The sequence below is a fragment of the Mirounga angustirostris genome, unplaced genomic scaffold (genome assembly GCF_029215605.1).
Source record: "Mirounga angustirostris isolate CCGP_5_RB_7025 unplaced genomic scaffold, mMirAng1.0.hap1 SCAF_1, whole genome shotgun sequence".
Lineage (NCBI taxonomy): Eukaryota > Metazoa > Chordata > Mammalia > Carnivora > Phocidae > Mirounga > Mirounga angustirostris.
Genome location: NW_026991709.1, coordinates 73,171,982 through 73,185,232, shown reverse-complemented (window position 1 = coordinate 73,185,232; position 13,251 = coordinate 73,171,982). Strand labels below are relative to the sequence as shown.

At 34.4% G+C, this 13,251-nt stretch overlaps 1 protein-coding gene across 5 annotated transcripts in view; it reads left to right on the top strand.

The window, feature by feature from the left end:
* OPA1 (OPA1 mitochondrial dynamin like GTPase) overlaps window positions 1–13,251 on the top strand; it is an 87,689-nt gene that overhangs the window by 13,489 nt on the left and 60,949 nt on the right. For 3 of the 5 annotated variants that reach the window (XM_045903142.3, XM_045903143.3, XM_064580592.1), the window contains 2 exons: window positions 5,929–6,039; window positions 10,799–10,852. In XM_045903142.3, the coding sequence (XP_045759098.1) occupies window positions 5,929–6,039; window positions 10,799–10,852 (165 nt within the window). The remainder of the gene's footprint in view (window positions 1–5,928; window positions 6,040–10,798; window positions 10,853–13,251) is intronic. The other 2 variants (XM_045903144.3, XM_045903145.3) reach the window with 1 other exon arrangement.

The following is a 13,251-nucleotide window of genomic DNA, read 5'->3' as shown; positions in this document are numbered from 1 at the left end:
CAGAGAAGAGCTAATCTAACAAAGGAGAAGGAACCTCTCTTATAGGATTAGTAGTGTGGTTTTTGAGTGACGAGGCCTTGTTGCCTAGATCAGTTAGGGGAGGTCAGCATCTTTGCTATTCTCTGTTATGGCCAAGGTTTGCTTTGGTAAATGAAAAAACTTGTTTCAGGGTCTAGCTCAGATAATCTCCTTAAAATCCTGCTAAGATACTTAATGAATAATTGGTAAGTGATCAGGAGCTTTGCAGTACAGAAGAAGCAAGAGAATGGATCCCTGGGAATATCATTTTAGTCTCAGTTGTTTTTTACGCAGTAGACATAAAAGTAAATTTACTGCTTTATTTTATAGTTTACTTTGCTTGAAGGTAAATGTCCTCATCTACTGTTTCCTTTTAACTTTTTCATAATTTATGGTGATTATCTTTCCCACTAAAAGCTCAACAATTAATATTACTGAGTCTAGAGTTGTAATTAAGGTGCTTTCATTACAGTTTAAATTAAATTGTAGCAATGCAAGTTTAAGAATTTACTATACAGGAAAAGTATTTCCAGCCTCACCTAATGGTTTTAAATTTTGTTAATATGCACACTATGTGTTTCAAGGCTTGGCTCTTACCTATGATACTCTTGCCTATGAGAGCCCCAGATAGAAAATGGTATTTAGAGTTTGAAGCAGTCATGCCTTAGCTTAATGGTTGTCTGGGTTGTACCAAAATTTCTGGCCAGACTTAAACTAGAAATGTAAAAGTAAATGTGAATCCAATTTTTTTTAAATTTTTTTTTTAAGATTTTATTTATTTATTTGACAGAGAGAGACACAGCGAGAGCGGGAACACAAGCAGGAGGAGTGGGAGAGGGAGAAGCAGGCCCCCCGCTGAGCAGGGAGCCCAACATGGGCTCCATCCCAGGACCCTGGGATCACGACCTGAGCCGAAGGCAGACGCTTAACGACTGAGCCACCCAGGTGCCCCCCAATTTTTTTTTAAAGTAGTAATAAAAACATTTCTACAGCTAGAACTAGAAAAGAGATTTGTCCTTTCTAATAGAAGAACACAGGGGCACCTGGGTGGCTCAGTCCATTGAGTGTCTTGACTTGGTTTCAGCTGGGGTTGTGCTCTCCCCATCAGGATGGGGCCATGTGCTGGACTCCCCTGCTTCCCCTCTGCCCCTCCCCCTACTCATGTGCTCCCACTCTCTCTCTCTCCCTCCCTCCCTCTAAAATAAATAAGTAAATTTAAAAAAAGGGAACACATCTGGAGAAATGCTGGCAGGTAGAGGAACAGTTAGGACCTTTCAAAATCAACTGAAGTGAAAATGACAGAGTTGAGAGAATACAGATGTCAGATTATTTGACTTGTGTCAGACAAAATGAATAACGCAATGAACTGATTACCTATGGCTCCCAGTCTGGGGTCACTATACTTTTAGGTACTCGGCGAAGTTGTAACTGAAGTCTACCAAAAGTCTACAAAAAGGGAAAAGCATATATTTCTGCATGATGCTGCACAGGCTAACTAAACATCAAGTTCCTTTGACTTTGCCTGGATTTATATCCATTCAGTTTATGGACAGTAGTTGTTTACATCATGTTGACCAGAAGTTCTGATACATATTACCAAATTTAAAAAATGGAAAAATATCAAAACCACTTTTCAATAAATGCTGTTAATCAGAAATTTTTAAATTTATATCCACTGAAGAAAAATACTAGAGCCCTTGATGGCAACTGAATAATACCCTTGAGACCTGGAGACCTTCAGAACCACCTGAAGGCAAATTGAGAACTGAAGTAGTGAGCCTATTTTAGTGAATAATTTGCAAATCTGCAGAGTTCTGTATATCAATCATAACATAGCTAGGTGACAAGACCACTTAGTGAATCTCCTTTTTTAGATTCAGTAAGATTGTCTGTTGTAATGAGACATCTGTACTTTTGTTTTATCATGTTTCTGATTGGTCATAAACATCTCACAGAAGTAAGCAATATGGTCATTCTGAAGGTTACAAGCACATTTATAATTTATAGAAAATATTTGAAGGACGTTTTAAAGGTCTAAATCATGAAGAGTGGTATTACTGTTTTAAGTGTAATTATTAGATGGTAATTAATGTTCTTCCTTTCCATATGTTACTCTAATTCTTATTTTTGTGGCTTTACGTCTCTTGTACCTCCCAGCTGATACCTTTCTCTTCCCTTTTCTGCCAAATTTTTTCTCATCCTTAAAGCCTCGCTCTGTTGTCCTCTTCGTCAAACCTTCCATAACTATTTTAGTTCCATTAACTATACTCTTAACACTGAAAACAGTTGCCAGCTGAAACATTACTTACTTTGGCTTGCATTCTTTCTATCATAAAATCTCTGTCCTCAGAACACCTAGGGTAATACTGAGCTTTTAGCAAAATTGAGTGATTGATTTAACACAGTGAAAGAGATGCTAATTGAAGTAAATAAATTTCATTAATGCCAACAAGTAGGCCACAAAATCTTATATAATATGTCTTTGCTCTGATCACATGTGAATTTCTCTTGGGCTTTGATATTTGGCATCTACTGAGGAGCATAAGAATGTGAAAGTAGTACCTATGCTTGGTAACTAAAATGAAGCAGCATTGCTTAAGTAGGATTTATGTTTCTGGGATTCCTCAGGCAACAAGTAATGTAGTAACTGTGCAAAATGAAATTCCCACAGCCAACATCATCAAGCAACCACAGATCAGTAAACTTAAGTTTCCTGAGCAGCTAACTGGCAAACAAGGTTAGAATCTTAGCTAGGAAGCCAACCCACTTGTGCACTGGGGTGTAGTAGTTGGGAAGCACAGGTATCAGCGGAAGAAAAGGAGGGAAGAACTGCATAAAGAAAAATGGAATGGCAAAACAGGCCATCCTATTTTATTCCTTCATAAGTACACTGTCCTTTTATGTCATTTAAGAAACATTAAGTACATACTGTGTACATAATACTGTTTTTTGGTAACAATTTAGAACAAAGGGGATTTGGTAGGAATTGTAATATTGATAACAACTATCTGTAATAGACTGATTTATTCATCTCTTAAAATTATCAGTTGTAGAAATTGTCCAAGTAGTAAAATAGGAAATTACATTTCTGAATAGAAGCAGGTTAAATAATCCAAATGGAAAGATATATTTCTTTCTGATATCCATTAATAAACATTTTTCCATTGACCATAAATACCTTGAGCAGAGCTATGTATTACTGGGAGGGGGAAATAGTTATTTCTAGCTAATCAAATAGAATTATTCAAACTTTGAAAAGTAGTTTAATTCATACCAGTATTTTTTGAATGGAAGTGAAAAGAAGTCTTCACTTTCATAAAGTTCTTTTCTGGACCTAGGTTACTTTGAAAAGTAATAAAGCAGGGGTTGGCACACTTTTTGTTAAAGGGCTAGGTAGTGAATATTAAGAAATGTGGAGTATTTGCTCACTGCTTTGACATTATATAAGTTAGAATACTGGTAGTATGTTAATTAAAGTACAGGTACACGACTATATAAGCCAACACAGAAGAAACCTTTAAAAGGGTATTGTTTTGAGACATCTGAACATTTGGATGATGAGAAGTGATTATAGTAAATGACTAAATTAATAAAAATAAGTTGGATTTCTTCTTTCTGCTTTATGAAAAACAATCATACAAAAAATGAAAAAATGATAGATAGTTAGGAATGATGAGGACAGTGAGAGTAGTTGGTTGGCATTGTCTTTCTTTGCTAGATTTATCCATGACCCTAAAAGTATTCATTTAAAAGATCTATCTTTAAAGATCACCGTGATGAATGAATTTGGAAACAGATGTTGACAGTTCAGTTATGTCACCTGCCATTTTGATGTTCTCTCACTTGTCACACAAATTTCAACTAGTTTCGGGCGCCTGGGTGGCTCAGTTGGTTAAGCGACTGCCTTCGGCTCAGGTCATGATCCTGGAGTCCTGGGATCGAGTCCCACATCAGGCTCCCTGCTCAGGGAGGAGCCTGCTTCTCCCTCTGACCCTCCCCCCTCTCATGTACTCTCTCTCTCTCTCTCTCATTCTTGCTCTCTCAAATAAATAAATCTTTAAATAAAAAAAAATTTCAACTAGTTTCATCCTTTGATTTATAGTAAGTCAACCAGTTTTATTACTGTTGGCATAGCCTAATGTATTCAATGTAAGATTCAGACAAAAATCTCCCGAATTATATGCCAATACTTTCCCTTAATTTAAAATGCTTTACTAGAATATTAGCTTTCCTGTTTGTATTTATTTCTTTTCTGGAAAACTTTCATTTATAGTAGAAGTCTTTGGGTTATATAAAATTAAGTTATTAAGCCTCTGGATGATTCTACTAATTAAAATTTGAATGTAATGTTAACCAGCATTTTAGGAAGCTTTCTAGTTGTATTATATAAAATATAATATTTTGGACAATTATTTTAAAAATCTCTGAAGCTATTTGAAACTGCCAGTTTAGATTATTTTAATGAGTTTCGTTTTCCTAGCTCTTTTTATTTTTATAATGTGGTAAAAATTGAGCCCATTGTTCTCCCAGAGCCCTGTTCTTCTGCATATTAAATAGTGACTCCATTCATTGGAACTTTACGTTTTTTTAGGGTGTCTAATTGAAAAAATACTAGGCTTGTGACATTTTCAATCCTTAGTTGTCTTTTCTCCCACATCTCTTGGGGTCTCTTATCTAATAGGCCAGCAATTAAAAATACTGTACAGAAAATGACATGTATTGAGTACCAATCCCCATGTAAATACATTGTGATAAAAATTGCACCAGTTGGGTGCCTGGGTGGCTCAGTTGGTTAAGCGACTGCCTTTGGCTCAGGTCATGATCCTGGAGTCCCAGGATCAAGTCCCGCATCGGGCTCCCTGCTCGGCAGGAAGTCTGCTTCTCTCTCTGAACCTCCCTCCTCTCATGCTCTCTATCTCATTCTCTCTCTCAAAAAAAAAAAAAAAAATTGCACCAGTTAACATTTCATGATTATTAAATGGAATGAATTTTAAACATAGGAATGGTGATTGTGTTGTACATAGGTAACTGGGTTTTGTTTCGTTTTGAGTTTTCATAATAACTGTATTTCCAAATCTCAGTTATGTTCTTTTTTAGTGCTTTTGCTTTAGTAATTGATAGATTACTTACATTCTTAGAGGCTGTTTCTACTGAATGTCAAAACAGCTCATAAAAAGTGAAAATTCAGTCAAATACTTACTTTATGTTGTATGAATTTAAAACAGTGCCTCAAACATTATTTTTTAATTTAAAGAAAGAGAATCCTAAATTGAAGTCAGATAAGCTTGTGTGTGTAGGCATGTAGAATATATGAATTAATGTAAAACTGTGATTAACTTGATGCTTGGAAACTCAATAGTTTTGAGGGGCTATAATCTTTAAGTCATTAGATATCAAGGAAAAATACTTAAGAGTAATAATTTAATAATTAAATAAGCTATTATTTCAGTCTTGTGAGAATTATGGTTGAGAATTAAGATTTTTTTCTCCTTTTGTATCAAGTCAGGAGCATATACTAGTTCATATTGGCAGTTCAAAAATAAGGGTTGAAGTAATAAGTTGTTAACTACAATGCCACTTTCCTTGAGCATTCCAGTTAGTCTAGGTTTTACTGTATATTAATATTATATATCTGGCTCATGTTACTCAGCAGACAGTCACATTGCTTTTCGCTTTTTAAACTCTGCTGTTTCGTATTTTGAGACATCTAATTTTACCGAGGGGAAAAATGGAAATGTGGTATAGAGCCCTGTTATATAGTGGCTCTAAAGGTACAGAAATGCATTTCCGTTTTTGTTATAAGCTATCCATTCTTCCCTAACTTAACGCCCGTTCCTTGCTTGTGCCCTTTGGTTTAACATTGTTCTCCTCCCCAATTTTCCTCTTCTCCTCATTGTAAACTCATGGCAGGGTCTGCTTGGTGAGCTCATTCTCTTACAACAGCAAATTCAAGAGCATGAAGAGGAAGCACGCAGAGCTGCTGGCCAATATAACACAAGCTATGCCCAACAGAAGCGCAAGGTGATGGATCATTTAAGGGGGCTACTGATGTATTCACACTAATCAGCCATTTCTACCAAGATCATATCACCTTAATCCATTCATGGACTCCAGTGATGGGAAATTATTTTTAACAAAGTAAAAATATAAAAGATACATAATACAAATATGTAACTTTCCTGAAGTGGATAAATAAACCCAAAATATTAAACATAGGAATTTTCTCAAACTGAGATTCTCTGTGAGGGTCCATGGATTTGTATTTAGAGAAGAATTATGAATTGTGGTTTGCTTGGTCCAGTTATTGTATCAAGTCACCCTCAGTTTTTAGCTTGTCTGTGGTTCTCCCAAGTTTTCATTCCTAAAGTGTAAAGGACTGCTGTGGACAACCACTATTTAAATTATTTAAAGAATGAAATTTGCTTGTTTTAGTAAAGTGGGTCAGCAGAAAACATGGTTATTTCTTATAGAAAAAAACTATTTTGGTATAAATTTTGGGCAAAATTATTCGAATACCTGATAAAATCATTGATTAAGTTTTTCCACAATCATCAGTGAAGTCAGTACAAATAAATTTTCACCTTGGACTACCGAAGGATTGAATACTGGAAATTTGATACGATTTGGGTTGCTGAAGAACAGATTCTAATAAAAGCCAGCATAAATCTGTACAAATGTTTGGTTTTAGGTATAATCAAGAAGTCCTTAAAAGGATGCTTTTGGCTGTTAGATAGTCCCATGGTGTAGATCCCAAGTAATGTTCTGAAGAGACTTGAGTCAAAATGAAATGAATGTACTGACTTTAAAGTTACATTCTGAGATCTTGACATCAGCGTAATTAGGTTACATATATTAGATCAGGAAAGTTTTAAAAGTCATACACAAATTTTACTCAGGAAAAGAGATTCAGCCATTTAATTAGCTTCCTGTAGATTCTGGTTTGAAGTCAACCAATATTATAAATAATGATTTGATGCAGTAATTTTGCTTACTAACCTTACCTCATTTGGTGATGGGTAACACTTGAGAGTACTCCTCACAGTTTCATTTATCTTTTCAGTCACTTCCTGGCTTTTCTCAATTCCATGGCTGTAGAATCAACTCCTGTATATTTAGCTTTCAGTGAATGAACAACATAGGTTGAAATCGAAAATAAGTTATTTTCCTGTTTGGTTGAGTTAAAGTAGATGTGTTAAACCAAGGAAGGGCTTATTTTAAATGGTGCTTTAGCATTCTCTGCTCTGTATGTCATTGAAGTGCCATTTAAATATTCTAACAAATTGGATGCATAAGTTGAGCCATCTGTTCCTTAGGTTTGTTACAGAAAGAAGGGGAAAGAACTGGTATGTTCTCTTATGTTAGTTAGAAATATGAATAGCTCTAGTTAGAAGTTCTTGTTTTTTCATAATGGTAAAATAATTTGAAATGAGTCCCACAGATCTGCCATTCTAAGATTCTAAGATACAGTTTAAGATCATCGATATACTTTTGAATCGGATGATTTAAGGGATATTAGTAGTGAATAATGTTCATTTTCTGCATTGCCCAAGGTTAGTGTTCATTTGAGGCCTACTTTACTAGGCAGTTTTCAGGTTCAGAGATCTCCTTTCTCTTTCTGAGGTCATCAGATTGTCCATGTAATCTTTTATTCCACATTTTCCCCCTTTGTAAAATAGCAGCTGACAGGACTGCATCTCCATGTGGTGTGGTTTATTGAGGCGTACTTAGTCGAGCACCAGGTAGTCTGGCCCACTCTGGAGTTACCCAGTGCGAAAGTAAATGGAACTTCAAAAGCAATTCACGCTCTTCTATAATGACATCATTCCCCTGGCTGTCCCTAAAGATCATTTCCTTACTGCATCTTCCCCCGTTTCTCCCTGTAGTGACTCCCTGTACACAGGTGACTTTTTCAGCCCTTCACTGTCCTCATGATCCGAATCCCAATTCGTGAGATTTGTGTCATTCCTCCAGGCATTTGAGGTTTTCTTGAGGTGCAAAACCACAGCTTTTTGTCACTTTTTAATCATTCTTCCTCCCTTACCTTCTTGAAAATGTAAGTAGGCCTTCATTTTTTTATATCTTATTAGTAGCAGCTAATAAGCTGTCCCTATCGCTCATGTAGACAGTAGATTCAAACTGCCTTTGGTAGTTTTGCCTCCTATGAATACATACACATACATGGAAATGTTTACGAGTCCTTTACCTATGTATTTCGGTATTTCGGAATGGCCACAATGGCTTAGTAGGAAGAAATACTTAAAATACAACACTCAGGCTTGGTTTTGTGAGGAGCTAGTAAAGGTTTTTCTTTTTCAGCTTTAGCTTGTTTCTGCGGAGGATTCCGCTCTTTCTCCATCAGATTCACAGCCGTGGAATTGTAGAAAAGCTGTGGTTTCAAGACCATTGATACCCATTTCTGTCAGGGTGAGTTTCAAATTAATTTCATAATGCAAACTGAATATATTGAGCAATGGGACAAGAACTTAACTCTTGTCGTAAGTAGCAGAACTTTACCAGTAAAATGCATCAACATTAAATATACCCGGATTAGCTAGTTAAGATACTGAATAAGTGACAGGTGAAAAATCATATGTGCTATTCCCGTAAGAAAATACGGAAAAGTATCTTTTCATTATCTTTAATATTTACTTTGTAAACCTAAAGGTTTTCATCTTATTTCCTAGAATGTATTAGGTCTGATTCCCGATCCACCACCACACCTGTCTTTTAATATAATGTTAATTTTGATGTTCCATTAAACTGAGTAGATAGGAAGCATAGTGATAAAACTACACATGAGTTATGCCTAACACTTGTGCCAGAAGGGCAAATGATAAGTCCAAAGACTTCTAAAAATCCAAATTTATAAAAATCTTAACAGTCATCGTTACTAAATTACTAATATTATCATAAAGATTGTCATAGTCTAATAACCTTGTATCATTTTAACTTTTTATAGACCCTTTTTATTTTACCAAATTACCAAGTTAACCTTCTATAGACCTTGGTTTACAGTAAGCATTCTAACTTTTTTGTGTAATTGTATTAGTTACTTAATTATTGTCCCAGATGTAGAGTACTAGTGGATTTTCTATTATAATTTAGGATATATTGCAGAAGTCATTAAGTATTCACATTCAAAGCTAAAACAGTTTATACTAATACTGCTTATACATTTCATACTAACTTAGCTGCAGTTGGATGAGTATTTAATAGAACACAGTTACCTTTTAAAATGAATTGGGAATTTACACAGCAAAATTTTTATGACCACATTATTACAGCGTGATGGCATGCTGTATGAAAACAATATGGAATTATTTATTTCTTCATCGGTCTTCAAGATTTTGTTCTTTGGGTTATTGGTGCCTTCTCAACTTGCTTGTTTCCTCATATTTTAGGAGACTATTAATAATTCTTGTCCATTTTACACAAACACGGTCAAATGAGAAAGCTTCTCTCCATAAGTCTCTGCTTGCTGTACAAGAATGAGAAAACAGTAATACAAATTTTGTTTTATATTATATTTTCTTCAGTCATAGACTTTTAAGGAAAAAATAATGTTTGTAGCAAGTATTATTTTTATTTAAAAGAAGTTTGGGGAATACTTTGAGAAACTATTTGGAAAGAGGAATTAAAACCTCAAAATAACTTTTTGTGTGGATAAGAGTTATTAATGTCTACCTCAATAAGTAAATCATTTAAAATCTTTTCATATCTAGTTGCTACCATAATATCTTGATTGCTTAAATAGCCATTGAAGAAAAGTGAACAAGGACTTACATGAATTTTATCTTGAGTTTTGTCTCCTATGAAATAAATTCATGTTTATGAATTTTGATGATCAGAAATTAGACAATTATTTTGAAAGACTGAGTATGACAACTTCTGCACCTCACCAAGGAGTCAAAGCACAGTTATATGGGTTTGTCATAAATGATATCATTTTAATAAAATTGATCATTATGTTTTATATTTTGAATTATACTGTGACTAGAGTCTGTTAATGTAATAAAGTTCTTTGTTGTTTTGGATATTTTATCTTAGAACTATTAGCTTTAGTAACAATTGGAAGTAGTTTCCACAATAGCTGTAGATTTTATCCTACTTTTGTTTTATGTTTAAATCAATTTTAGTTGCCTTACTCAACTTTATTGCTACTGCATTCACTCTATTATGGGTTAGCAGATCTTGCACTGGAATTGAATTTAAAAACAAGCAACTGGCTCCACTTAAAGCTCTGAAAATACAAGTTGTTCTTTGCATTTATTAAATACTTCCCTACTTACAGAATAGAAATGGGTAATAGATACTTAACATATACACTATGACTAGTGAAATTTTTTCAGTAGCTGTAAATGATAACATGCATCTGAGTTCCCAAAACACATTTCTGTAGGTGTCAATGCTCTTTTTCTCCAAGCATCCAAATGCCTGGGGTTGAGTATAAAACAACCTATGAAAACTATAGTAACCATATGTGTTGATCTCTTATTTTTCTAACGAGCCATTCATCAGAAATGACGAGAATAGCATCTGGAAAAGGATTGCTTTTTAAGGCTTTTACGTATTAATACAGTTACAAAATTTTGATAAGCAATTTTAGTGTTGAATACAGATCTTTTGACTTTATTAAATCATTTGATTTAAAATTTGCTTTTATTAAATATGCATGTAAAGTCAGTAGTTTTTAAAAATACTTTTCAAAAAATTTAACTTACTGTACATTTTATGTAAATCTATTTCTACTGAAATAAAATTAATTTATTTAAATATTTAGGTGACAGACAAAGAGAAAATTGACCAGCTTCAAGAAGAACTTCTGCATACTCAGGTAATTCTGATGAGTAGAAAGAACCAGGGACTTTAGGGGCACCTGCAAGCCTCAGTCATTTAAGCATCTGCCTTAGGCTCAGGTCACGATCCCAGGGTTCTGGGATTGAGCCCCACATCGGGCTCCCTGCTCAGTAGGGAGTCTGCTTCTCCTCTCTCTGCCTGCCACTCCCCCTGCAAAGAGAGAGTGTGCAGGCTCTCTTTCTGTCAAATAAATAAATAAAATCTTAAAAAAAAAAAAAAAAAAAGAACCAGGGACTTTATCTTAAGTTTGATAATGTGGGAATTTTTTTAAGAGAGTGAAATTTGGGGAGTGGTTTGATGATATGACCTTATAAAAAGATGTAAAAAAAAAAAAATGCAAAAAATTGAGAAATAAGGAATAAAAAAGAAACTTGGTAAATGTGGTTTAACTCCTTTATTTATAAAAACCTATTTTTGAGTGAATCTTGTACTTCTAATTTTAAAGGAAAACTGCTATGGAAAAAAAAAGTGGGGAAGAGTAACTTGTTCTTACGTAGACCTCTGCTTGCATTTTTACATTGATAGACTAAGTCATATAAGAAATTGATTTGAGTCTACTGTAGTTCTAATCAGCCCTCAGTATCTTTTCCCTTTACTTCTCTAAATCCGTATACTAATCAGATAATGACTTTTCTAAATGTATTTCTGGCACTAATTTGAAAAGCTCTTCTCCTGTAGTTTGTTATAAAACTTTCATTATTTTAAAGTTCTGTGCAATCTGATGAGTAGGTAAATTCTAGTACAAAATTGCCATATCACACACTCCATCATTAGTTAATATATTGTTATGATTACTACTATATTATGATGTAATATAAATATAATAATATATAATCTAGTTATGTTAACTTACATGGATAACAATGATGTGCAATAATTAAGAAGTTTTTGTCTTGGGGTGCCTGGGTGGCTCAGTTGGTTAAGTGACTGCCTTTGGCTCAGGTCATGATCCTGGAGTCCCGGGATCGAGTTCCGCTTCGAGCTCCCTGCTCATCAGGGAGTCTCCTTCTCCTTTGCCCCCCCACTCCCATGTGCTCTCTCTCTCTCTCAAATAAATAAATAATAAAATCTTTAAAAAAAAATAAGTTTTTGTCTTTGAAGAAAACTTTTTTTAAGGGGGTCTCTTTTTAGGGAAAAAATACAAGAGACAACCTAGATGAAATTAAACATTATATTTTGAGTCACAGGTTTTTCTTAATATCTGTGCATTGATTTCGTTGATACCTATGCATTGATCCTCATGCCTGACTATACCATAGAATCACTTGTGCTCTGGCCATCTCCATACATATATTTTTAAAGGCTTCCCAGCCAAGCAATTGTAATCTTCAGTTCAGCCAGAGGTTAGGAATCATTGGTCTCAAAGTGTGGTCTCTGGAGCAGTTGCATCAGTATCTTTCTAGGACCTTGTTAGAAATGCAAATTATTGACCCCTTCCAAAACCTCTTGAATCAGAAACTGTAGAAGTAAAACCCAGCAATCTTTCTTTTTAAAAGCCCTCAAATTATTCTGATGCATCCTTAAGTTTGAGAACTATTAGTCTAGATCTTTGGAGGACAGCTCAGTAACACATCTCTGCAGAATGGCTGAAGATTGGCACCTATACCAAATGTTCGATCCCCAGAAAATGTAGACCCCATAATTGATTCCGTATTTACAAAGAAATGAGCCAGTGGAAATCCTACCATCCTTACATATTCATTGATATCAACTCTTTGACTTGTGCAATTTGTAGTGTCAGCCAGTGGGCATTGACACAAACACTGTATGAAAAATTCCTAATACTATAATAAGCCCTGAGGTTCTCTATATCAGTGATGTGCAAGAGAAATATAATGCAAGCCACATGTGTAATTTAAAATTTTTACATTCCAAAAAAGGTAAAAAGGAATAGGTAGGACTGATTTTAATAATATATTTTATTTAACCCAGTAAATTCCAAATTAGTATCATTTAAATGTGTAATTAGTATAAAAATAGTAATGAGGTATTTTATTCATTTATTTACTGAATCAAAAAGTCTGGTATGTATTTTACACTTAACAGTACATCTCAGTTCAGACTAACTACATTTCAGAGTGCTCAACAGCTCCAGTGCCTAGTGGCTACCATATTACACAGCAAAGATCTATTTATGTCAGAATTTTGTTGTATATGTTATATATACAATGTATAAATGAACAAGGATTGTTAAAAAATGTTTATAGTAGAATCTAGCTTCTAGTTCTACCTGTCTCATATTACAGAGTTCTGTAGAATATGCTTTTTTAAAATTTGACTATAGTTGGACATTCTCTGAGGATAGACCCCCTGATTTCCTGTTAATTTACTTTGTTCTTGAAAGATTACAACAACCTAAAAATTTTCCTAAGAATG